Source organism: Plectropomus leopardus, chromosome 3 (genome assembly GCF_008729295.1).
Source record: "Plectropomus leopardus isolate mb chromosome 3, YSFRI_Pleo_2.0, whole genome shotgun sequence".
Classification (NCBI taxonomy): Eukaryota; Metazoa; Chordata; class Actinopteri; order Perciformes; family Serranidae; genus Plectropomus; species Plectropomus leopardus.
Window position 1 is genome coordinate 21,038,729 of NC_056465.1, and position 27,759 is coordinate 21,066,487.

The window sequence follows — 27,759 nt, forward strand, 5'->3', positions numbered from 1 at the left end:
TATTGTGTTGAAGCTGCAGGTGAGGAAAGTACAGTATTTTAGGGTTTATTCTGTAAAAGTAATCAATCAGGCTGCCAACTGTGATTTTGCTTTATGACCTGTGAGTATTAATGTTAGTTGTTTTCTTTTTTTCCTGGTTATTCTGCATATAAAAACAGCCCATAAGTACAAAATACCTAAACGACAGCATACATGTCAGAATAGACACAAAATCTAAGCTGACAATACTGCAGCTACTCAGACATAGCTGTCAGTTGAGGAGCTCATAACGAGACTGTCATCAGCAGAAGGTAGCCTACAATAAATTTGCATGTAGCCATACGCTTTAGAGGTAAACAAATAGTCAGTTGACAATCAATATATGTTTCATTTATTTATCAAACAAAATTGCCCTTAAATGTTGTGGTTCAAGCTTCTCAAACAGGAGATTTTTCTTGATTTTCTTTGTTTTATATCATTGCATATTGGTAATATTTGGGATGAAAAGTCACTTTAAGATTTCACCATGGGCTCTGTGATATCATAATGGCCATTGTCTGTATTTTTTGGCATTCTATAAAAGATAATCATAAACTACCAATAATACACTAATTTGTCAATAAAGAAAATAATTGTTGGTGGCGGCCCTAAAGTGCTCACAAAAAGAAATATAGAACTGCAATAATAAGTCAATAAATCATGTATCAATAAGCAACTACGATAGTTTCAGCTTCTTAAATTTTACTTTTTTTTCTTACTTTGTCCTCTGTGACAGTAAATCAAATATATTTTGGTTATGACTGTTGGCTGGACAAAACAAAACATTTGAAGATGTTACCATTGTCTCTGGAAACTTGTGATGGGTATTTTTCACGATTTTCTAGCATTTTCTGGACCAAATTTTTTTTTCAATAAAACAACTAGCAAATCAATCAAGTAAAAATTACACGAGTTGCAGGCCTGATGTCCTGATAATCGAATTGTACCAAAATGATTTACATTATATCCAGTAACTAGAATACAGAATAGTGAAGATAAATCAGTTGCTACTTCAAAGCCAGCCAAAATCCAAACTTAAAGCTGTCAGGTTCGGATTGTGCCAGGGGACAGCTGTGCCATGTCTCACCCCGGCACACCACGGTTTGCCTGCAGTGGGCTCATTGAAAAGGATCTCTCTCCATTAGGACGGGATGAATTTTTAATGGGGCCAATGAAAGGGAGCAGTGGGATAGGCTTTTCCATATCTCTGCACGAGCCACAATCAATGGAGGGAAGATGAAAGTTGCCCAGCCCTTGGTTTCCTTTCGGAGTTGCATGGGGTCAGATTAAGTCTAATTGAATCCACACACAGCAGTAGTTTAGGTGTGTCAGACCAATTTCCCCCCGAAACACATTATACGGATTAGGATTAGCATGATAGCAGAAACATATGTTGTTGTTGGTATGTCATTAGTGCAGCCTGGAAATTGGCAATTATAAAAATACGATCCATTATTAAATACAGCAATGTACAGTACGAGTTTCTCTTGTGTTTCTGGACAGTTGTTCTAAAAATGAGAGTTTATTCACTGCATATGGCTAAATATCCTCACATTAAGTTTAGAGAAGTTTGATGACGATACATTTTCAGCTGAAAATTATGCCTCCAAAGGGAAACTTTGTCAACATTTGTTTATCTAATAAGATAAAGTTTTCAGTCTCAATTTTTAGCCAACTTCAGTCATTTTTATTGTAGCAAATACTATCAAGTGGACTGTGAAATGAATTATTTTATTATCTTAGAAGGATGCCAAAAGTTTAATTTGTATTTGAAACATTAATAATAACACAAATATCAATGCTATCCAGATGCTATCCTATACTGTTTTTCTTCACCACCATCTCTTAAATGTATCAATGAATGCTCAAAAATAGATGAAAATGATACAACTGCAGTTACACTCAAATAATTCACTTTGCTTCAGAAAACTGTCAATTGATTTTTAGCCTTTTTGTCCACAAAAACTACAAAAAGAAGAAGTCAACTCTCCTCTCTGCCTCTAGCAGGCGAATTCATTAGCAAGCTGAGATTCACAGTCAAGGTGTCCAAAGGCACATCCTTGGCTAATCAGGTCCCTTGGCCCATTGCTTGGCAACCAAAAGGGGAGGGAGGGAGCAAATTGACACTGTAAAAATAGCACATCAATAGCCTGGTGTCTGAAAAAAAAAGAAAGACACACATGTTGGTAAGGCTATAAATAGCTTCCTGGAGCCTGGAACAGGTATCATGTACAGTAACTCCACTGTATTGTTTCCCACGAACAAGACATGTTTGCATTGATGCAAATTCAGCATGGGTTGTGCAGTAAAATGTAGTCATAGTCAGGCAGCTGGATGAAATTATTTGAATGTGAGGGAGGTTATGTGGTTTTAGCATCCCGTCATTACTGTGTAGACAAGGCTCAAACTAACAGGTTGGTGTTTGTGCACGGCAGGTTTTTTTTGTCCTACTGTTTGCCATCTCTCTTTATCTCTCTTTTTTTGCATAAATGCAAAATTGCTGGAACAATTCATTTAAATGTGCTATAATAATCAATAATGTGCACGGACAAGTTTGCACGCCAGAGGGGATTTAGGGTTTAACAGCTTAGATAATATGTGATCTTTTCATACTATCTCATGATTACGTCCATATATTGTTCAGGAGCATCACAATGAGCTGGGTGCTTATCTAGCTTTTACATCACTGCAATGGTTAAAATTGGTCATACATTGCAATTTGTGTAACAGAAGCATTAAGCAAAACCAAAAATAGATCTGTCATGTCCAAAAATGAGCGCAATACGTGGGTGATCAAATCAAGTGGAGATAATGGGACGTCAATCTGAAGCAGCTTCCCAATGCCTATTTTTATTTGCACGTTCCCATTTTTTGCCCACATGTGGCGACGTGCCCCAACAACCCCCATGTAATACTTCCACTGTATCAAAGGCAATTAAAAGGTGTAGCAACAGTAGAACCTTAAAAGGCTTTATCAGGGCTGTCTTATCCACCAGACATCTCCCAGGGAGGCTGGCCGTTGCCAGGGTAACCCTCACAAATGGCAACTGACGTCAAGAAGGTAGGAGAAATACCAGGGAGAGCCAGAGCTGCTATGCATAATGGATTATTGAAAAAAGGGCCCTCTTGAAGAGTGCAAAGTGACTTAAAATATGCGTGCCTCGCTGGGCTCGCCACCACTTCTCTGTCTTTCTCTGTGTGTGTGATGAGGAAAATAGATGTTGACAGTTTCAGGGTTTTACTTGCTGACTGGCACAGCTTGGGCTTGACTGGTCCAATTGAAATGATCCATCTTGAGTCAAACACTGCTGATGAACTATGTCTTTAAAAGACATACATTTTTTCCCCCAGAGTGGATCATTTTAATGCCATTAGTAAACACGGGTACTCTTATCGGTGCTATCTGTGCTGCTGAGTCTAAGATTTGAACACATTGCAGGTGAAAAGCAAAAGCTCCTTCTACAGCACGAGTGTCACACTCATTCTAGTTTGGGGGCCACAGCCTAATTTCATGTCAAATGGGCTGGACCAGTAAAACCATTGCATAATGACTAGAACCTGACTGACATTGGATTTTATATCTAACCTATATAGAAGATATTTTTACAGTGCAATGTTGTTGATGTTTTTTTTTTCAATAACACCTCCAGTTACAGATCTTAAGTCATTTCAAGATAGAAACGCAGGACATTTACTTTGAAATATTTATATATAACAGGTGACAGTTACATTTCTTAAGATCAGCTGTATATTCCCCAGCCTATTTGAAACTCCTGAATGAGAAACTCTCTTGGTAATTAGCTAGGAGGTAAATTCATTTATTTGTTTGTCTCTTAAGGAAAATGAATGTGTCATATGAACGCATGTCAGAGATATAGTGGACCTTTTGACAGGCAAGTTCTGGCCTGCGGGCTATATGTTTGACATCCCTGCTCTATAGTATTAAATCAAAACACATGCATCTCACCCAATCTAAACTAAAGGAAGGGGGCTAGCACATCAGCTTTTACCATCCCTAGCAGATTCTTTCAGTCACATAACAAGGATCCACAGTGACATTCACGTGTAGCTTCTCAGAAGAGATCACTTCAGATCATGTGTAAGTCCAGAGCGTAACTACCAGCAGTTTACTCTGTCCCCATGTCAGCTCCTTGTCTAATCTCAGTGCTGCTGTTGGGCCATGAGAGACTGTCACAGCAGCAGCTTGGTGAAGAGCCCTCATCGTTTCTGTGATAATGCCTCTCATGTTGTGCTGGAGTCGCACTATCGGGACACTGATTGTGGAGTCAGGTTTGCTGATGGAAAAGGTCTAACACTGTTGCTTTCCAAAAGAATACAGCAGGACAGAAGCATGCAAGGGTGTAGGATATGTTTCAGCATTACGGAGGACACATATGACACTGGGGGTTTGGGGTCCTTCCCCAGGAATTAATCTCCTGTGAACTGGTAAATTTAGAAGCATTAATTTTTTGCCTTTTCTGCATCAATTTATAGCAGAAATGTCTTTAATTTTGTCAAAATAAAGTTCCTCTCCTATAACATATCACCTGCATCTCCTTGAAATCTACACCTATAGAAGCGTATGTGGAATAGAGAATTGACTTGGTGTCCATTTTTACTATCATAATATCCCAGCAAGCCTTTTATATAAATGCATTGGAAATTAAGTGTTCATTTTGTGATTAAAAACCTTAAATTCCTGTTCGAGAATACAAAAAAATAGATTATTGTCTACCAAGGTTCTGACCTTGGGAAGTGATAACATTAAAATACTGAATGTTTTGACTAAACAGAGTGAGAGAGAGAGCACATAAATATTTGTTACTGACATGCATGTAGAAAATTAGATTAACATGCACATATAAGTTTAAAAGATAAATGCAATATCTAATATCCAAAATATCTATCCTGTGACTACATCACAAATGTTTCCTGTCAGTGTGTATTGTAATTTGCCCCGTTACACGTGTAAAAGGTACACAAAGGAGTTAATAAACATCGAAATGAGTAGGCCTGAAGCTCATAATCCTTTGTTTCAAGAAGCTGCAGAGGAAATGTGCAAAGAGAAGAAGTGAAAGAGTTTCAGTCCTGGGAAATCCCTGACACTTCTGTAAATCAGGGGTGCAGCAAGCGACATAAAGCATGAACTAACATGCTCTGAGTTTCCAAAGAAGTGAATCACACAAGTCATGTATGGGAGAAAGAATTAAAGGAAGTGAGGAACAACCCTGATGTGCTGATGCCGCTCCATTCAAATGCCTCCCATTGGAGCAGCAACACTATGATACCAGATGATCATTTATTCATTATCATGAGCCCACAATTATTTTGACTTGACATTTAGGTGCACCGCGGGTCCAGAGCACGCCATCACCTCCTAGCTGCTCGAGAAGCGAGGACAACCCTTGATGCCTGAGCTACAGATCAGATTGATGAACCAAAATACCACAGACACCAGTATTTCCTCTGTTACTGTAGTTTTGCAGCAGCGGCTCAACTGTTAGTTCAGGCTCCACACCCATCTCTGTTTTAACTGAAATCAGGCTCCTAATGCAGATTGTAGAACATTTTTTTAAACTGAACCTTAGAATTTAAAATATTTTTCCAATCTGTCAGTGTGTCTTTGTGTGCTAAATGGACATTTTACAAAAAGTATTTCAATACCACATTTACCCTAGGTTATTTTGCTGCATATTACAAATAAACAAATCCAGAGGACACTAATGTGCACCAAAAAATCTACATTTAGTCAAACAATGAAAGCTTTTCTACCTTTTTGCAGTGCAGATGATTAGCAGAGGAGGTGGGCGTTTTCTGCATACGTCCTAAATGGCATGGATTGAGTTGTAGAGCGCTGTCGTTTCGGTTCTTCCTTTCAGCTGCAAGAGTAGATGCTGCTAGGAGGAGCAGTGAATGCAGAGAGTGAAAGACAGAGCTAGAGTATGAGGCAGAGAGCTGCTGAGTGGGAGGGTGAGCATATGGGGGGCATGGAGGATGGGAGATGGAGTAGTATTTCTGTTTAAAGGGACAGAGTATATTTCTTGCATATTGTAGTTAAAGAGGATAACTCACACAAATCCTATGTTCTTTAAGGCAAACATGTTGCAATGTGGTTTATGTTACCAGAAACATTTATAGTACACAGTTAGAGTAAAGTCCATATTGTAACCTTTGAGTGGACACCACACTGCTTAGAGGTAGTTTGCTGGCTCACTGTCACACTTAATAGACAGAGCCATCGTTAGTGTTATTAGTTACACCTGTGCTTTTCCCATCATGACAAATCCAGTGTCTGCTAAGAGAGGGCCTTTGTAGGACAATGAGGGCTCCTTTGATAAAATGGGACTCAACCTTTGCAACAGAAATAGTGAAAAGTTGCCATTTTTGGAGCTAGAAAAGATCAGGTTTGCTCTACAAGGATGTACAAACAATCTTAACAGTGTATGGCAACGTTTCATTACATGAACAAGCGAGGATTTTTTTAACTTTTGATGTTTTGTATTCAGTATATCTTGCTCTGTGATGATTTGAAAAATGCCTGAAAACTCTTAGACTGAAACGTTGCACAATTAAAATCAGTTGGGAGCTTTTAACACAGCATGCAGATCTTTTGACTCTGACCTTTCAGTACATATCTGCTCTATCTGCTCTCACAGACACGTGTTGACACACATACATACACATTGCTATAAATTTAATATTTTTATTTTATTTTAAATGTTTGTTTTGTTTTGTTTTTTATCGTTATAGGGGCACATTGTTATTTCATGCTAGATTTGATCTGTCTTCTGGTTTCTCTGGGGGTTAAAAAATGTTTTCTTGTACTTTTGAATATGTTTTCATAAATGTAAAAACTAATAAAGTGGGGAAAAAAGAAATAGTGAAAAGATTATGATTGTGCCTGCCTGCCAGATCATAATTTTTAGGTAAAACTGACACCTTTAAGCATAACTCTTACTTATTATCCATTTTGAGGTGAACAAAGCTGTGATTATGAAAATAGTATCACAAATATCCACAGAATAACGGCAGGAATTAACAGCTTCACGTGGTTCCAAATGGTTGTCCATTGGTTCTAATACAATTGCTAATACAATGCTTGAAATTTGCTGTTGATATTGTCACTTTTTTGCCTCCCCTGTTAGTGGTCTGCTTTAGTGCAGCTTTATATTTTGTCTTTTAAACTTGGGAAAATTTGGGCGTGGCAGTTCATTTTAGGTAGTCTCTGAAAAAAAATTTGAGTGCCAGACCTCTTTTATGAATCTGAACACAGTTTATTCCCATTTTTCAATTACTTCACTGCATGTTAATTTTTTTGTTTGCCTCAGTCAGTGGTTTTTACTTATACGTGAATGACGCATGTGGAAACTAAGGATCATAAAAATGTGGTGTATGTGTATGTCTTACTGTTCCATGTTTTAGGGATTACTGCTGCTTCTTCCAACCGTCTTTATGAACATTGACAAAGAACAGGCCGACTAAGTTCACATCAACATGAAGCCTTTTATTCATTATTTTCTTGTCTGGAAAGTACATAGTGATTCTTTCTTGTAGGTTGCTCAAGATGCAAAATGGAGTATGTTAATGCTGTAAAGGAGATGCAGACAGTATTTTCATTGCTAACACCCGTGATTTTAAGCAGACTGTGTTGATTTGTTATTTGCCCTATAATGATTTAATCTACACATGAATAAAGTCGACTTCAGTTTTTCTTATAAAATAAGCTAAGATTTATTTTTATTATTGTACAGTATAAAGCATCTCGTACAATCGCCTCACACTTAAACTCACTTTGTAAGCGCTTGTAGAAAAGTGCACACCACAATTTGGGGGAACAGTATCTGACCTTTAACACAAAACTTTTTTCAAACTAGGATTAGTATTTGATGCAGCAACCGCAAACATACTAGATTTGATAAAGGAAAACATTACTAATCCAAAATTAATCCAATTCTTTTTAAAATTCAGACTGACCTTTCTGGATGCAAAAAATGCAATTACAAATGTCTAGCATTTGATTGGCAACACTCTGCCACTAAAACATTTAGTGTTGTCCTTTTGGGCTCATTGAACGCTTTAACAACAAAGCACCTGAAGGCTTTACTCAAACTTGATTCCCTGCGCCAGAGGAAGATCCTTGCTGTAGTTAATCGTGCAGGTTGAACGCCTCATGTACTGCTTCCATGAGTCGCTGCCGGACTCTCTTCCACCTCCAGTGTGTTTCTCTCCACCAAAGGCTCCACCGATCTCAGCTCCGCTTGTGGGAATGTTGACATTCACAATGCCACAGTCGGATCCTTTCGGCCCAAGCCAGCGGAAAACCCGACCCATATCTTTGGTGAAGATGCTGCTGGACAGGCCTTGCTGGACCTCGTTGTTCCAGGCAAACGCCTCCTCTTCTGTCTTGAACTTGAGGACATACAGTATGGGGACAAAGGTCTCGGTGTGGACAATGGGTGCGTCGTGTGCCAGCCCTGTGATGATGGTGGGCTCCACGTAGTTTCCAGGACGGTCCATCACCTTTCCTCCGCAGATCAGAGTGCCACCCTGCTTCTTGGCCTGCTCAATAGCTGCCAGATATTGATCCACAGCTTGTTTGGTGTGCAGAGGCCCGTAAAGTGTGGTGGGATCCCAAGGGTCTCCGATGCGGACTTGTTTGTAGGCCTTGGCGACCCTCTCAACCACAGTGTCGTGAACACTCTCGTGCAGCATCAGCCTCCTGGTGGTGGTGCAGCGCTGGCCAGCGGTTCCCACAGATGCAAAGACAGCGGAGGGCACCACGAGATTCAGGTCAGCATCCTCAAAAACGATAATGGCATTGTTTCCACCGAGCTCCAGCAGCTTACGTCCGAACCTGTCCTGCACCATCATGGCCACCATCTTGCCAACATGGGTGCTGCCTGTGAACGACAGCAGATCAACCCTCTCATCTTTCGCCATGGCTGTGCCGATATCAGCGCCCCCGCAGGTCATGGAGCAGATCGCACCAGGCAGGTTGTTATGCTCCAGCACCTCAGCTACAATTTTGGTAACTGCAACACTTGTGAGAGGCGTGGTAGGAGCTCCTTTCCAGAGGCAGACATTGCCGCAGGTCAGGGCGATGGCATTGTTCCAGCCGTACACAGCCACGGGGAAGTTAAAAGCAGTGATGATGCCGACAAGTCCGACTGGGTTCCACTGTTCGATCAGGGCGTGGCCTGGTCTCTCTGAAGGCAGCATGGGCCCGCCGATCATTCTTGACAGACCGACTGCATAATCACAGACATCAACGTATTCCTGAACCTCGCCAACTCCCTCAACATAGATCTTGCCCATTTCTAGAGACACCAGACTCCCGAGGACGTTTATCTTCTTTCTGAGCGCATCTCCAATCTGCCTCACAATCTCCCCTCTTTTGGGAGCAGGAATATCGGCCCACATCTTCCAAGCCTCCCTCGTCTTCTGGACAGTTTCTTCATACTCTGCCATTGTTGCCTGTGTTACTCTGGCAATTGGCTCATTGTTGGCAGGGCAGTATGACGTGATGACTTCCCCACTGCCTCCCCAGCTCCCGTTGTAAACACCTGGGTTGTCCTCAGACAGGCCCAGCTCTTTGAGCCAGGCGTATTTCGGCTGGTTGATGAGGAGACCTGACATGGCTGCTGACGGCTGGCAGTGGACAGATGATAATTTGGTTCTCAAGAGAAGCCTGCTGTGCCGCCCAAAGGTCAGAGTGAGGCAGCGCTGCATGGGTGCTGGAAGCCGAAGTAAAAAAATATTTTACAAGTTTGAAAAAGGTTTGAAAAATATTTATAGATAATTATTAACACTATAATCTCATTACAATGTTTGATTGAGCTTGTCCTGTCTAGGGTTGCAACTAATGATTATTTACAGACTTGATTAGTTTGTTGATCACTTTGGGGGGTTATACTGAGCAATGGTTTAGTTGTTAACATTTCAGAGAATGGTGAAAAACACAAATCAAGATTTCTCTGACTCTAAAAAGGCATCAGAGTAAAATTCAATAATATTTGCTTTAAAATGATATAAAACATTTAAAAGCAACAAATTCTGGATTTGAAAAGCCAGATTCAGAGAATGTTTGACATTTTACTTGATCAATCACTTGTCAGTAAACAAGTAGATTAGTTAACTAATCATTTCAGTTCCAGTGCGTCACTTGCTTTTCCCAAGGTCAAGAGTTAACTTTTAGTTTCAATATTAATAAATAACTTCTAAAAGTTGCACAAGCTATATTACTGTCCACTGCAGGAGCATGTGCTACAAGGAATGCAGAAAGTCAACAGGTGTTGACCCGAGTTTATTTAAAAATAGAAACTGTTTGTTACAATTTCCTCTCTATGAATTGTAGGTATAGTAACAATTCACTGGTTCCTTTAAACTGTGAGAACTCCTGATTATAAATATGTCACTGAATTTCTTGCCATTTGAAGAGGTCACCTTGGACTCTAACACTTACTTAATGTAAAATTGTCTATAGCATAAAGTTAATATAACAGAAAAAATAATTTAATTGATCAAAAAAAAACCCCTTGTGAAAGATGAAGTGACATCACTTTCCTTGTGCTGCTAGTATTTTAGCCTCTGAACCTTCAGCAAATTAATGTGATTTCTTTCAAAAATATTGGAAAAAGGCAATGAGCACCTTGATAATAAATGTTTAACAAATAGCAAGAAATTTGTAAATTTAGAATTGTTGTTTTTTTTGGTTGTAAAAAGCTACGAAAAAATTGCAAAATTATAATATTTTAAGCACATTAGTGAATTTGGAATATTATTCTTTTTTAAGCTTGAAAAATATAATAGGAAAAAGAAAAAAACTAGGCAAAAAAACTATATTCATAATTCCTACAATTAGGCATTTATCAATATGTTACAAAATTATTATATTTTTAGCACTTTTTCTAGGCAATCTCTGTTATTTTTTCTAACTTGTTTATTTCTGATTCTTTATTAATTTCCATGTAATTTCTTTGTACTTTTTACTAATGACTTCTGTGTAATTTTCTATTTCTTTCGTTCATTGCTCAATTCTTACCGTGTTTTAAAAAGAAATGAAGCCAGCTTGCTCAGGTTTCAAATGGTTAATTAGTATTGTTGTATTGTAATTCAAACGGGTTATGTTATCATGGCTCTTGTCGGACTTTAACTGCATGGTCGGCAAGTTACTCAACTCTATCCAACCTACGCGCTTGCGCAAATAATTCGACTTTGGACAACCACGAGGCTTTGGAAACTAACTTATTTATGAATTAGAAATAAGACTGTCAACACCCACAATATCACCAAAGTATACTAAATTGTTAATTTCAGGTATGCATGTTGGAAATTTCGTATTGTGCACGTCTTTTTTAAGAGTTGCTACTTTTGCAGCGTGCAGTAACATGGTCGCCGAGATCACCGTCAATCTTGTTGAGTCTAACGTCCGTGACTCAAGGTCCTGCAGTTTACACTCACAAGCATCTGCGTGCTGTCATAAAACCTGCTCTGTCTCTATCTGCACATTACTTCATAGCGGTTAAAAGTAAGTTTATGCCACTTATGTATCAGTTTTTCACTCACGTTGATAGAAAGTACGCAGGGCCACGTCCACTCCAGAACAGGGAAGCGCTTTCTTTCTGTCACCTCTGAAACGGAAGTACTGTCGCTGAGCTGCGCTCTGATTGGACAGCCGCGCTGACGCAGTGTGGCGCCTGCTTTGTTAGATTGATCCATGCTAGCAAATTTCCTTTGTTGTGATTAACCGTTAGCGGTTGTGATTCTGCTTTAATAACATATATCAAGAAAGTTGCTGAAAAGATAATATAGAGAATGAGCGGCGGAGTTTATGGAGGCGGTGAGTGGGCTTTTATAAGTAAAATTAAACGAAACTGTTGTCCACGTTGTCTCGTTCTGTAGCTTTACAGTTAGCTAGCTATGCTAGCTGTGCTAGCGTTTAGCTTCGCGTTGGACCGAAGCTACTTTCTCGCTAACGTCTGTAATCAGCATACATGGAAGGACGTGTACATTTTGTAAACACTTTAAAGTGCGCCGTCGGTTTGAATAAGCTCAGTTTCTTATTCAGACACATGTGACCCCGGTACCACCTAGCTAGCTGGCAAGGAAATGAATGAAAAGTGGGCTTGCCGTGAACACATTCAGTTCCGTTTGTGTAACGATAAATATAGATTTCTCAAAAATGGAGATGAATGTTTCCACACAGATTGAGCTTAGAAATTCAACCATGTAACATTATTTGACGTTATGTTTGCTATATTTGTGCCTTTCTGTTGACACACACATAAGAGAGAACTTTGCAGATGTTTTTCTGCGCTGAAATGACTTCGTTAAGTATATCTTTGGCACTGAATATTGTTGCATCAATTAAACACGTAAGCCAGTCTTAATAAATACTATATCCCAGACTTAAATTTAAACAAGCGTTTTCAGTTGCATTCAGTAACGGGATCCTTGCGCAAGCTATAAGTATCTTTATTACTAATACTATTATTACTGTACTACTCCTAATACTAGTTTATGCTACTGAAGCAGATCTGACAAATTCAGCAATTTAATGATGTGCATACACTTGAAGTATAAGAGTGCCACTTTGTGATTTGCATCTTTGAATTGAATTAAATATATTTCTTTTCGAGTATTACAAAAAATAAATAAATAAAAAACACAAACATATCATAGATAACACATAAAACAGATTTTAAATAAGTAACATAAATTGCTTAAAATGAGTAGGAAGAAGTAAATGCTTGTCTTGTCTTGCCTCTGTTCTATTCTAACCCATTAATACACAGTCAAAATCCAACTCTCTGCCCAAGTGTCAATGCCCACACCTAAACCACTGTTCATGCTCTTCATATATATAATCTACAACACTATTCCAATACACAAAAGAAAACCATTAACATCAATGCCAGCATCAGCTTGCTTTATGTTGCCACCCCTCATCTCTGTATCTTGCAGAAATCCTCTTTTTCACACTTTTTTTGTTGTCTAATAGATATACACATAATTTTAAGATTTGTGTGTGCAAAACATTGTTTTAGATTGAATTTTCCTCTTAAGTTACAACCCACTTCTCTGTCCTATCTTCACACCACAAACTTTATTTTGGTAAGATAGTAAATATTTATTGAAGGGCATGCTATTTAAAGTATCAGCTGAGGAGCCTGTTTTAGTCAAAAATATATCTTTTTTTAATCTATACCACTATGTTGCTACACTTATCCATATTATATGTCCCATACTATATCATTGTGTGCCATTATACTGTATTATATTAATTGATTAGCCAGGTGTACACTGTTTACATAAACGTCATGAGTCTGTTGCTGTCAATCACACCCTGTAACTTTATCAGCACCACTGCCACTTTTTTTGTCCAGTGCCCTTGTATAGTTTATATTTACCTTTTATTATTTATTTGTAACTCTATATACTTATCTGTTTTTCTTGTTGTCCATTTACTAATGCAACATCTAAATCTCTCTGCTGGGGAGAAATAAAACTGTATCTTGTTTCAACTTATCTTAGCATTGGCATACATGCCAATACTGATGAATACGTTGGCATTTTTACTCTACATATTCATAATTAAAATCATAATCGATTAACTTTGTCAGCTGATCTAATAACTTGACTAATGATTTCATCCCTGCAAGTTATTATTTAGTTTTTTTTAATAAGTTTAATTGGTCAAGAACTGATGAGTACTGAATATGTAAAAAAACAGGTTGAACTTTTCATATGCATCTTTATTGAGATCCTTCACTTTGCTGATACAAAAAGGAATAAAGGAATTTTTTGTCCTTCAATTCAGCGAACAATATATTGCAAAAAGTAAACTCTTGTTGAGTTTTGCACATGTAAGCATGTAAAAGCAAACACTAAATGCAAATATAATGAAAAAGTGGTTGATGTCAGTCATTTTAACATGTGTATTACTGCGTCCCTAACTGTGATCATTGTTAAAATTATACATTTACAAATCATCTCCTATTTCTGCAGATGAGGTGGGAGCTTTGGTGTTCGACATTGGCTCATACACTGTGAGAGCCGGCTACGCAGGAGAAGACTGTCCCAAGGTAAGTGGATCACTCAAATGGCCTGATTAACTATGTGTCTTTTCTTCCTCTGTGCATCTTCATCTTCCCTCCGGGGGTTCGCCAGTGTCAGGAAATGAGGGCTGTCACTCTGGAGACAGACGGCATAAATTGAGTTCAGATCGTTCTGGAGTCCTTGCATGGCTTTGATTTGTCTGTGCTTAAGGTGGAGATCTTGATTGTGTAAATATCAGTTTGACAAGAGAAATGTCAGAGATGAGCACTAATGGTCATGCTCGCATTAATCTAATCTCTGTCGTACTGGCCTTGAGCAGATATCACAGTGTTTTATGCTCTGAGGTCATCATCTGTAGTAAGAATCAGTTCTCTTTTATACTTTATATCATACCATGCTAAACCTAACCACGTAACCACCCATCCTTCCATGTTCATGTTTTTAAATATACAGGGTTCCACGGAAAACAGAATTAGTAAAAATCATTGAAATTTTGTAAAAGTCATGGAATTCATTGTGTGTACTGAAATTAGTTGTTACAGTAATCTTTTCAATAATTTGCGTAAGCGTGCCGCTGCTAGCCAGGAAAAAACTCCTGATCAGTATCAGTAATAACATGAGAAGTCCTTTGTTATAACAATGTTTTTACAGATATTTTCACATTACAACAAGATAAATAGTATCTTGTTATAACAAGGAAAGTTTGTTGCTATCACGTCACAAGTTTGCGACATAATAACATGAAAATATCTTGTTAAAACGTGAAAAATGTCGTGATGACAAGAAACTTTTATTCCATGTAAGTCATCCTGTGTCATTGTCTACAAGCAAACAACACAAAGATACCTAAAAGTTGATTTGTGTCAGGATGCGCTACTCACATGAAATAGAATCCATAACTACATTTTTATTTGTTGCCAAACATAATATCTGAGCTTTTAAGCATTAAGATTTAAGACATCAGCAGGAAGATATGGGAAACCTGTGGGATCCTGACAGTCAGTGTGCCAACATGCAGCAAGCACTTTGTTAATTTGGCCAGCTAACTATAGAGATTGAAGCTAAATAAGCTATATAAGGCCTGGTTTTGATCTTGGTAGCTTAAATGGCAATCTTACCTGATGTTTTGATGAAATGCAAATATCAAAGTATGTCACTCTTGACCAGTCAATGTGATCATTTCTCACAGATAAGCAAGGTAAGGTGAAGGGACACTGATATAGACTGATAGTTATTAGTTTGCCAATGTAACCTTTTCTCTCTGGCAGCCATAAGGTGCTGAAATAATCCATTGACATGCTGATGTCAACTGTTTTTAGCTAGCTACAGGTATTTTGTCAGTGCTTCAGCCCATATTGTGACACGGATAGTTTGACAGAATAGTCAATAAATGTAGTTGTTTCAGCTCTGATTGTTATATTTGGTTTGTACCGGGCTGCTGTAATAGAACTCTTTCACAGGAAACATTTTGACATGTTACAGCAGGAACAGCACAGGTGAAAACAGCTGACGTGATGAGGGTTGAATTCCATTTAGCTGCTTCAGTTTCACGGTCCTGGTATTATTCATGCTGGCTCACTGTCATGACTTTCTAGGACACCTGAATAGAACAGAGCCATTGATAATATTATTAGTATTACCTGTGCTTTTCTTACTATAACAAGAGAAATTTACTGCTGTAAAAGAAAGACGTCAGACATTGTATGCAGGATGAATTAGTCAGCACAAGCCAGAACATTTGAGTGGGAAATCAGGTACTTTTGAGGATTTCAAAACAATTGTTCTCCTTGTCTTTATAAGTCAGACAAGCATTGCTTCACCTTTAGTTTCACAAAAATGGGAAGTTTTTGTGTGGGAAATTCAGTTTTTGGGATGAGGTAGATCTTCTGATAAAGGTGTCATTGAATTTGTAATTGTATGTTAGATATTTGTAAAGCAGGGTGTGTGAGAACCTATCTTGACCTGCATTGTGTCTTGTTTTGTTTCCGTGCAGGCAGACTTCCCCACGGTCATAGGTGTGACCCTTGACCGAGAGGATGGCAGCACGCCAATGGAGACTGATGGTGACAAGAACAAGCAGAGTGGTACCACCTACTATATTGATACCAACCAGCTGAGGGTACCCAGGGAGAGCATGGAGGTCATGTCTCCGCTGAAGAATGGCATGAGTGAGTGTTACTCTTTTTTTTTTTTTTTTGATGCGGCCTCATTCTTGGGTTAGGGACCAGGTTTCACTGCTGAAAAAATGTCAGCATTTACAACCTATATGAACACACATGGGTTGTGTGTGTAAGTGCATGACCCCATTTTTATTATGATCTGTGACGTAAACTCCAACATGAATATTTATAATCCTGTCTAATTGATTCATATCCACAATTAGACTCTTTTGGTCTTACAGCCGACTTTGTAGATAATCTCGTCACAACCCTGACTGACGTATAGATGACTGCCGTTCATCATGAATATTAATGAGATTATTTGAAGACCAAAGACGCTCATTATCATGAGCTCTCCCTGTCTGGTGTGCTCTTCCTGGAAGGCAGACCACTCTCCGTCTTGGGTTTACCGCCATGTCATCCCAGAAAGTAATCATATTGTCCTTTCCTCGTTTGTTCTGGTCAATATCGTGGATTTGTCGGACATTCAATGCCAGATGTGGGATGTATGTCTAGAGCTAAACTGGAGCTGTTATCCTTTAAAAAAGTATTTTAAAGAAAATCACAGTTGGATCTTGGATTATTTTCAGATGCTTTGGTTTGAATCTCAGTTTCAGTCTCCAACTTCTGACCTTTTTTTGAGTCTCTTTATGGTATTTATGTCACATCTGTTCAAAGTTATTTAACTAAACCGTATTGTGTTTCTCCGTTTGACAACAGCTGTCCAAAAGAAGGTCTGCAACTGTTTTAATTACTGATTAATCTTCTGGTTATTCTTTTTATTTCAATTATTTTTTTAGTTTACAAAAAGTTAGAAAATGGTGAAAAATGCTCAGGTTTTGAAATAACTTACAGTTACATTTACAGTGATATTAAAAGTCTCATTAGTGAAGCTGAGTTGAGCAGTTGTAAGTTTATTTTGTCTCTATTAACCGATCAGGTAATTGTCAAATAATTTTCGCTCTGTCCAGACTGCTAAAGGGCAAAATTGTTCTCTTTGAATGCAAAATTTTGTTTTGATTTTTGTCACCTCAAGAGTATTGCTGACAGCGGATATGAAACGCCGGCGCACTGACCTTGCTGATGATTCTCATCAGAATCTGGTCCAGCTGAGTTTGGCTGTGAGGCTATTTAGAGACGAGTGTGACACCAATCTTAATTGCAGCAGAACAGCACCGTGGGACCACAGGCTCCCTCAGAGGGCTGACCTGGAACGTTGGTGCCTGATGCTCAAATTAAAATCTAAAAAAGCTCATCATTGCTCTATTTTCTCCACCATCTGACCCAGCGGTGATGATGATGATCATGATGAACGTGATCATCATGATGAAAGACACTTGTTTTTTGTGGCATTATTTTCTCTAGGCCTGCAGCCACAAATATAGTAAAGACACACTTGAAAAACATAGCGGCTACATGCTCAAAGTGTTTGTGTGCAGAGCTTAAACAGGGTTCTGTGTATCTGTAGAAATATTTTAAGGTCTTCAGTTAGATTAATGGCTCCCAACTGCTCCAGCCACTGGGTTCAGATTTGTCATTAGTTCGAGGTCCACTCATAGGAGAAATTGCCACATATTCAGTTTTATTTGACAAAGCGTAAATAACACGTGGGCTTAAACACAATGAAATAAAACATATTGCAAGAAAAAGGATAATTTTTTAAAAACATTTTCCTTGAAAAATGTTTTGGTTAATTTTCTCAAAAAATCTTTTGGATTTTCATCTAATTTTTTTGACAATTTTTAAAGAAAACATACTGTCCAAATTTCATGCCCACCTAAAAAAATCACCTAAATAACACGATTTATCAAACTAAAATTATCATTGGATCTTCACATTTCCAACAGTCCCTGAACACATTATGTGGGATGAACACTTCATATATTTATTTTTAATTATCGGTCTTGCCTAGTTGCATGCAAAGTAAATCTCACTTGTGAAAATAAGACTGGGTCTTTGATCATGTCTTAGTTTGGCAATCTCTTTGTCTTTTAATGTTTTAATTGGTTGCCAACAGTGACAGCTGCTCCCATGAAGGTAACAGGATTAAAAAAGTACACAAAGCAGTGAAGATGATGCTAAGGGATAGACACTTGGCCAGTGGGGTTCAGAGAATACGCAGATCCCTCTGTTATTTCTGACAGTTGGTACAAGCCGGACAATAATATGTGACATGAAGGAGGAGAGAAACAGTCCTGGTATAGCTTAGCTGGAGTTTACGTATTTAAAGGACTGTTAAGAGGTTGAAAAGTACATATGTGTTAATGTGAAGAATTAGCTATAGCTTACTCTGTGAGTGTGAGATTGACCAGAAGGACTTTATTGTTTTACAAAATGTTAATTTAAAAATGCAAAAATATTAAACACAGTTTTATCAAATGTTATGTGTAACAGTTGGAAACGGTTAATTTGCATTTGACTTTAATGTTATATTTGTTAACCAATGTTTAATTTTTATCACTTCATAAGATATTATGATTGTCATTTAGAGATCAAAAATATCTCTATTGTCAACATCATTTCAAACATTAAGCTCAGCTCTAATGAGCATTTGTTTTGCAGTGGAGACAATACTACATTTTTTTTCTGCTGAGGTCCCAAGAAGCATTACGATTGATTTCAAAAATGAACATCATCCCTGTTATATTTAAATGTGTAAAGCACATTTTTAAAAAATCTTTTTCTTTTAATTTAAGTTTCCACAAATATTTGATTATTTATTTGAACAACTTTCTCACGTTAAGAGCATGTTGTAGTAAATCAGCTGTAATCTGACTGTGATTTGACGGTTAAAAAGCCTTGTCCTGGTTTTCTCTTCTGTCCCTTTTCACAGTTGAGGACTGGGACAGTTTCCAGGCCATTCTGGATCACACCTATAAGATGCACTTCAAGTCTGAACCCAGCCTGCATCCAGTGCTCATGTCAGAAGCATCGGTAAGTCTGAACGACACCAGCGACTTATTCTGTGATTGTACCAAAGCCAAACAGTAACCACAGTGCTTGTCCTGGTCACCTTATTGGTTACATAGTTTGTGTTACGCTGACAATAGTCTGTTGTATGGATACATGAAATTAGATTTTTTTTTGCAGATATCCGATATGCTGATAGACACATTTGGCCGATAAACTATATAGATAATGATATATCCACCTTTGTCCCACCTAACTTAAGTGATCATCAAGCCTCTTCTTTAGTGGAATTAACATCATATTATGCCTACTCTTATCGTGATGGCCCACCAGCAGATGGAAATGTAAAATATAATGCGTTTCAGTGTCTGGAATATTTATTCACTGTGCAAAATAAGAAAAATACTTCAACTTAGGGACAACCCTTTGAAACCTGGACCAACATCACTTTTCTTGTGCTGCATTCAGATGCCTTTCATTATTATTGAACCCATTGGACCCTGAACAAATTGGTTTGATTTCTTTCAAAAAACAGGCAAAGAGTAACTTGACAAGAAATGTCAAGCAAATTTCAAGAAATTGGTAGATTTAGAAGATTGTTTAAAAAAGAAACTAGGGGAAAATGCCCATGGACCTTTATATTTGTAATGATCATAATTATATATTTTAAATCATTTTAAAGAATTATTATAATTTTCAATCCTTTTTTTTCCTTTTCTCTTTCCTGATTTTTTTGATTGTTTGGGTTTTTTGTTTTATGTTTTTGCTCATTTTAAGGTAATTTTCTTGTATTTTTGACTTATTTCTTGGTAATTTCTTCTGAAGTTGCTCAGAGCCAATGTGAAACAGATTTTAAAGGATGTTTTGCAGTTTGTGATATCGGCAGAAATCAGTATGTTCACCAGTTTCGATGTTTCATTTTAAAGCCGATATCTGCCGATACCGATGATGTGCCGATATTATCATGCATCCGCTATCTGTTGTAAGCAGACTGTTTTCTTTTTTGTGTCTGCAGTGGAACACGCGAGCGAAACGAGAGAAACTAACAGAACTGATGTTTGAACATTACAACATTCCTGCCTTCTTCCTCTGCAAATCAGCTGTGCTTTCTGCGTATCCTTTACAATTTCCCCTCATCCAGGAAAAGATAAGAGACAGAGCTGAGTCATTTAATTGTCCATTTACAGTTCGATAATAGTCTCTCAGTACTATCTCATTTATGAAAAGTCTGTTGACCTAATGCTGCATCTGTTACACGTTGACCTGTAAAATATTTCTTTAACTCTGAGTATCTAAGCTTTGCCAATGGGCGGTCGACAGGCTTGGTCCTCGACAGCGGAGCCACACACACCACAGCAATTCCAGTGCACGATGGCTACGTCCTGCAGCAAGGTGAACAATTAATAGAAATCATTTATCACAAGTTGATAATCTACGTGCAGACATCATTTGGTTTACGTACAAACCAGGGAGGGATTCATCACCTAAGAGGAGTAATGGAAAATGCATAAATCTTCATTGATGCTTATCTTCTATGATTTTTGTTGCCATCTGCTGGTTTTAACTTTCATCTCAGCCTCACCAATAAGCCAACTGTTCCCACAAATGCTTAGTTATTACAAGCTTCTGTTGCAATTATGAACTACTTCTCAGGGTTCCCACAGTCATGGAAAACCCAGAAAAGTCATGTAATTTTACAGTCACATTTTCTAGGCCTGGAAAAGTCATGGAACTAGTAAAAATCATAGAAAGTTTTTTTTTTTTAAAAAATCATGGAAATTTGCTTTGTGTAGTAAATTAAATTACATTAATATAACATAATGGTTCATTTATTTTCTGACGCTGACGTCGAAACATAGCTCTAATATGCATCAACGTGTGATAACGTTTTGGTTATGTTATGTTTTTGTTCAATTGTTTATCATGAAAGTTTCCTGATTTTTCTCCCCGTGTTCAGTCTTTCCCGTCAAGTATGATAATAGACAGAAACTATAAATTTTCAAATTTCTGATGGTCCTTGAACACATCAGGTGGGATGCTGAAATTATGTTTCAACAGAATTTTAATCTGTTTTAAAAAGAAAATGCAGGGGCCATTTGGGCAAGAAAAAATAATTAGGTCCATGAAAAGTCATGGAAAAGTTTATATTGTTCATGAGAATGTGTGGTAACCCTGATTGTAATGTTAAGTTTGCTAAGTTAAGTTTTTGTTAATCTCTGTGTTAATGGTGCCTAATTTAAATCACTTTTCAGGATGAAACTAAATCATATTTAAATATTGTGGAACAGCAACATAACACTTTCTGAAAGCCATTTGATTCAGAGCTGCAATGAAACAAAAGGAGGAGAATGATTTATGAGAAAACTAATCTGAAGAACTTGGAGTCATTAAGGGCTGATAATGAATCAAGATGAGCATGTTTACACAGAGTCTAGAGTCAGTTTAGTAAATGTAAACATGAAAGAGATTTACTGTGTACCCAGAGTCACGTGTTTTTTATTCTCTCTGACAGGCATTGTCAAGTCGCCCCTGGCTGGAGACTTCATGAGCATGCAGTGCAGGGAGCTTTTTCAAGAGTTGAATGTTGAAATAATCCCCCCTTATATGATTGCATCAAAGGTAAGATAACATTTAAAGAATCTGTTTTCAGCATCTCGTATGCAAATTTAAATAATCTAGTAGAGGTATTAAGTTTATATTCCTCAGCCCAAAACCAGCTATTTAGTTTTTTTTGTTTTATTGCACTTGTAAGTGGCATTTTGAATCTTACCAGGGAGATTTATCTTTTCTCTTCGCTGTGTGTTATGTGCCTGCTTAGAACTACCTGTTCAGCAGGCTTTTGATTTAGAATAACTCATAATTTTTTATTTATTTACTTATTTATTTTTACAGTTTTGCAATTATTTACTGTATTTTATTTATGTTGTAATTTTTTAAATTCTATTTTATCTTATTCGTTATTTTGTTAATTTTTACATCTTCATCTTTATCAGTTTTATTACTTTGTTTTGCCTTTTCCAATCTATTTTATCTAGTCTCTTTTATTTTAACTATTTTATAACAACTTCTAAATGCTATCATTAAAATTTTAGTTATTTTTTAAAAATAATAATATTGGTTTAAAATCTATTTTATAGTAACCATGTTTGTTCTAGTTTTGTCTTTTTATTTATTTTATCTAGTTCTTAATTTAGTTTTATTTTACTCAGTCATAGATTCATTAATGTTGTTATAGCTTCCAATCAATTTTATTACATTTTCATCATTTTTATTGGCTTGCATATTAGTCTAAAATTACTAAATTGTTTTTGTCATTTTTTTGTCTTTACGCTTTATACTTGTTCTGTCTTATTATGGGTTTGTCAGTCATCTGTGAAGCTGCACAGACTAACTGCACTTTATGAAAGGTGCTATACACATATAGTCTGATTAATAGATACACAGTTTTTAATTGTTCTCATTGTCATCTGTCTTCATACCACACAGTGTTAACCTCAGTATTTGTTATAACAGGATGGCGTGCGGGAGGGATCACCGGCTAGTTGGAAGAAAAAGGAGAAACTACCTCAAGTCACCCGCTCCTGGCACAACTACATGTGTAACGTAAGCAGCGAACTCTTCTGCTTGTTGTGTCTGTGCATGAATGAATAAATTTAGTTGGTACGTATTGTGTTTTGTTTAATGTGTGTCTTTTCTTGATGTCTGCAGTGCGTGATCCAGGACTTCCAGGCATCTGTGCTGCAGGTTTCAGACTCCCCGTATGATGAACAGTAAGAGCATTATTTGCAATATGATATGAATCCGTCCATTGTGTCAACATGATCCTTTACCTTAACCCTCAGCTTCTACAGAGATTTGCCTGCTAAAAGTAAACATCTTTTGAAAAGCTTAAAATGTTTAAAAGGACCATCCCAAAATAATTTACTCACAGATAACCCGTCCTGTCTTTCATCAGGGTTGCTGCACAGATGCCCACAGTACACTATGAGCTGCCCAACGGCTACAACTGTGACTTTGGAGCTGAGAGGCTGAAGATCCCAGAGGGGCTGTTTGACCCCTCGAATGCCAAGGTGCGTGCATGTGAAAGTAACAGATGCACATTCTTCTGCAGTTACAAGGGGATGCATGGAAATATTGTGGTGTGTGTCAACAAATTTGAAAAAATAAAATCAGATCGAAAATTTAAAAAAAACAAAACAAACATATTTATCCGTATCTGAGTCAGCAGGGACTCAATGTGTTGCAGTTAAGAGTGTGTGAAAAGTTGTAAAAGAGCGAATAGAGAAGTCTTAAAATAATGACTACAGTTCAAATAATAAGCTCACAAAAGTAATGGATGAATGGCTAACTTAACTAAAAGTAATGAATATCACGTTGAAATAGTTATAGCTAAAAGCAATGGAACGTTTAACTTCTGCCAAAAGTATTACAAATGTAAACTTGACCAAACTTAACATGAACATTTTAATGGTGTGAAGTAATACTGTCACAATATTGTAAAGTATTGTAAAAACTGTATGAAAAAAATACTGTGAATGTGGTGTTTAATAATATCACATTTGGAACCTGGCTGGTGATGTCGATAAAGGGTAGGGTCCATGCAAGGTGCTTGAGGTGCTTGAAGTGCTTGAATTTGACGCTCGGAAATTTACATACTGGAATACCTTAAAAAAAGGACATTTTTAACTTGGTCCTTGAAAAAGCACATGAATATAACAGGGGAGAAACAAATGCTTAATTATTTTTGTTTGATAAATTTTAATTTTGGAATCCGGGAAAGACGGTACTTGCAATTATTTTCTAATGCAACATGAGCTCCAAGCAGCAATGGGTAGGTAAAAAGCAGTACATATTCAGCTCCAGGATGTTTCTCTAGCCTGCAAAACAGTCACACAGGAGGTGCATCAACCCTTAGTGTAAGGTTTGAACTGTAATTTGGCAGAAAATAAACTGCAATGTGTGTGAAACTGTCGAGGGTGGAGCTGTTGCATAGACTTTTTGGTATTTGTTGGTTACAAGGAGGTCTTTTACTGCATTTTTTGTCCTTTTCCAACCACATGCCTGAATAATTTACCCAGTTAATAAATGAGAAGTTAGTTTTAGGTCCTGGTAGCATGTGTTTGCTCCACTCATGAATTGGCACAATTCTGTTGCAACAGATGGCTGTGGAGAAAACAAATAAATCCTTGAAAATAAAAAATGATTGCTTGAAAAAGTACTTGGAAGTCCTTGATTTTGACATGCCCCTGTCTGTATGAACCCAGGAAGGGGTACTTGAGTTAGTCTGACAGTCTAAAAAGGGTCTGCCTTTAATATGCCTTTTCATATGTTATAAATTAGTACCATGAAAATGTGATTTAGTGTTGTTTGTTTTGATAACTTCAGGGCCTGTCTGGAAACACCATGTTGGGAGTTGGCCATGTGGTGACAACCAGCGTGGGAATGTGCGACATCGACATCCGGCCGGTGATTATCAACATGTTTTAAACATGGGTTGCAATTTTTCGGTGTCTGAAATGTCTTTCCTTTTCTTTGAGACACCAGAGTTTATTTTTTATCCTTTTAAATGAGGTCGCTAATTGAAATGAATTTTAAAAGACTGAATGGATAAAGACGTCTCGCTGAAACTGTCTTACTGAAGATAAAGTTTGACTTGTAAATCATAAAAGGTGAGTTTCAGACCGATCTGCAGCTTCAATTAAAATGCTTCATAAACACTCTTAAATGGCTAACAGTGCCTTTGCATTTTCAAAAAGTCTGAGACTTTTGGCCATTAGTAGCTGATTGCAGCTTCTTAAGTACACCACTCTGGGGGATGTCAACAAATTTCTTGAAAAGCATATAATTAGCAAATAATTGGGTATGCTACAAAAATATGTATGTATAGTATAATGTTTGGTATGTTTGGTGTTTGTAATAACCCCTGGGATCCATTCACTGTCACTGTTTGATGTCCAGCAACAGCAGATAATCAGAGTACATCTGATAAGAGACAGTGTAGTTGCCTATGTGTTGCACTTTATTTTTGGCTCCTAAATTTTCAGCATTGCTTTCTAAATTAAAAAAAACCCAGTCTGCTGACATTGTGACGTTGTGTCTCAGGGTCTCTACGGCAGTGTGGTGGTGACCGGAGGAAACACGCTCATTCAGGGCTTCACAGACCGACTGAACAGAGAACTCTCCCAGAAAACCCCTCCAGTGAGTCAACGCCACCGTTTCCCCACACATTAACTTATATACTGATTAACATTATTGTAGAATTTGATTTTAATTCACAAACATAAGCTTTATGTGTAATTTCTTATGTGGTCTGATTTTTTTGAAGTACATAATTAAACTCAACTCTATTGCCTCCCAGAGTTTAACATGTTTGTTATTTGCAGAGTATGAGGCTGAAGCTGATAGCCAACAACACTACGGTGGAGCGCCGCTTCAGTGCCTGGATAGGAGGCTCCATCCTGGCATCACTCGTAAGCACACACAGCAGTAAAAAAATGTGCTACAACAATATATCAACACTTGCTATGAGAGTTCTTAATTATCGTGACAGTGGATCTAAAGCCAAAATCTTTATTTCTGTTGCATATTAAACCTCTCTTACACATAGTTTGGTAAATTCAGGGTTCCCATTGTCATGAAATTCCTGTAAGTTATCGAATCATTAAAAACTGTTTTCCAGGCCTGAAAATGATTTGGAATTAATAGAAAGTTTTAGAACATTTTTGAATATACATAGTTTTGGCTGTTGTCATATATATATAGATGTCCAGATAAGCCATATCTGGCTATTGTGTTGGCTCATTGATTGACTTGGATGGGGGAAGCCTCATGATGGGACATGCCAGAAATGGAGTGAGATATTATTGAAAAGTTTTGAAACTTCATTGGTAAAAATGTGTGGGAACCCTGTAACCCTTATCATTGGGATAACCTTTTCGGAAATACCAGTAGATTTTAGTATGTATGCATCACATTCAGGGACATTTCTGTCTTGTTTCCTTTCACACATGCCATGGCAATGCCAGAATAGATGGGGCAACAAACAGTCCAGCCGATGGCTGTAATGTAACATTTATGGATACCAACCAGCATAAATCCTGAAGATGGGGCAAGGCTGGATGCACACGTAACCAGCAGCAGACTGCTCTTATTATTTTCAGGAACACGGCGAGCGAGGTGTTTCTGTTGGTGCCAGTGTTCTTGTAACGTATTAAATATTCAACAAATTTGCATCGACATAAACCAAACAAGTCGTGGATTAAAATATATCAACAGCGGACTCTCTTGATTGGCTTGCTTGCTCCATGTGAAAGCAGACGTAACCCTTTACGTGCTTGTCCCTGCGGCATCACTTTACTTTTAATACAACACAGCTGTACCAGCATTTCAAGTGGGAAATTTGGCAGTACAGATTGATTTGAATATCGATCCCATTCATACACTCCATGCAGAAAAATGGTTCTGAACCTTTGACGAGTAGACAACACGTGAGACAGGGACTTTATATAGATGGACTCTTCTTTTAAGTGGGGAAACTTAAATCCTTTATTACATGTAATTTGATAATTGATGGCAACATGTGTGAGAGCTGTATTCACAAATCTACTTTGTTTGGCAGCTCTGTCTTAAATATGTGTGTGTATTTCTGCCTTTCTCAGCTTTGTCATGATTTACTCAAACTAAACACGTTTTCTGCGTCTGCCAGGGAACTTTCCAGCAAATGTGGATCTCCAAACAGGAGTACGAAGAGGGCGGAAAGCAGTGTGTGGACAGGAAGTGCCCTTGATTTGACGCCCTCTCCATCACTGCCTCCGCCACAAGCTCAACGTCATGATTCGTTCACCTCTGACCCTGGACTCAGGAACACCCACTGATGGTTGCGCTTGTTTTGTATGATTTGTTTTTTAAAAATATTTGAGTTTGTCGATATCTCGCCTGTCTGGAATTTATTGTGAAAATCAGACAAACATCTACAAAGTAAGCTTTTCACTATGATGAAATCGGGTTCCTTTGTTTGTGTCTTTACACTCAGTCTGTTGCCTTATCTTTAAATTGTTGGTGTTTTGTGGAAACCTTGCATCTTCAAAAAGAAAAATTAGGGGTATGAAGAACGGCTTGATCTTGCCATCGTTCACGCCTGGTTTCCCACTTTAGACACCGTCTGTCATGATGGAAGGGCCATTAAATATCAGCGTGCAGGCTCAAAATCAGCTTTTTGATAGCAATGTGAAAAACCTCGAGATAAACACAAAATTTGCTCTGCAAGGCTTCTGCAGAATACCGACAAGGTAAAATTTAGGTGATGTGCATGTGGAGGAACAACCTTACACTTTGGGGCAAATGTAATTTGTTCATAAGCCTTTTTTAGTGTAGTGAGTAAACTCATCATAGGCAAAGGCCAGTCAGTTCTCGCCTCTACTTATCAGTCGCATTGCAAATAAATCTGTATTTAATTTTCACTTTGCTTGTCATTGGCTACATGTGGTCTTTTAAAAATAAAGTCAGTTTTTGTTAAATGAGTGTGTGATGAAAGTGTAACGGCTCACTTTAACATGTACATGATTATTTTAAAGCTAGCGAGGGTTTCTTGTATTAATTGTTTATATGTCGGACT

General features: G+C 37.7%; 2 protein-coding genes across 2 annotated transcripts; one reads left to right on the forward strand and one right to left on the reverse strand.

Annotated features, from left to right (window-relative positions):
• Positions 1–7,501: 7,501 nt before the first annotated feature.
• On the reverse strand, positions 7,502–11,669 carry aldh7a1 (aldehyde dehydrogenase 7 family, member A1). The gene is made up of 2 exons (XM_042516378.1): positions 11,584–11,669; positions 7,502–9,752 (listed from the first exon to the last, which is right to left on the reverse strand). Exon 2 carries the CDS (start codon positions 9,745–9,747, stop codon positions 8,119–8,121), a length of 1,629 nt encoding a protein of 542 aa, XP_042372312.1. The 5' UTR covers positions 9,748–9,752; positions 11,584–11,669; the 3' UTR covers positions 7,502–8,118.
• Positions 11,670–11,678: 9 nt separating this feature from the next.
• On the forward strand, positions 11,679–27,661 carry actl6a (actin-like 6A). The gene is made up of 14 exons (XM_042516389.1): positions 11,679–11,857; positions 14,026–14,102; positions 16,070–16,244; positions 19,069–19,169; positions 20,161–20,258; positions 20,443–20,537; positions 21,658–21,764; positions 22,659–22,748; positions 22,854–22,915; positions 23,101–23,215; positions 24,531–24,611; positions 25,248–25,343; positions 25,529–25,615; positions 26,851–27,661. The coding sequence occupies exons 1-14, from the start codon at positions 11,833–11,835 to the stop codon at positions 26,929–26,931; spliced, it is 1,290 nt and encodes a 429-aa protein (XP_042372323.1). The 5' UTR covers positions 11,679–11,832; the 3' UTR covers positions 26,932–27,661.
• Positions 27,662–27,759: the final 98 nt, after the last annotated feature.

Coding starts and splice junctions, on each gene's coding strand:
- actl6a (XM_042516389.1), top strand. CDS start 11,833: ATGAGCGGCGGAGTTTATGGAGGCG. Junction 11,858..14,025: donor CGGCGGAGTTTATGGAGGCG/GTGAGTGGGCTT, acceptor CTATTTCTGCAG/ATGAGGTGGGAGCTTTGGTG. Junction 21,765..22,658: donor CTTATATGATTGCATCAAAG/GTAAGATAACAT, acceptor TTGTTATAACAG/GATGGCGTGCGGGAGGGATC.
- aldh7a1 (XM_042516378.1), bottom strand. CDS start 9,747: ATGCAGCGCTGCCTCACTCTGACCTTTGGGCGGCACAGCAGGCTTCTC.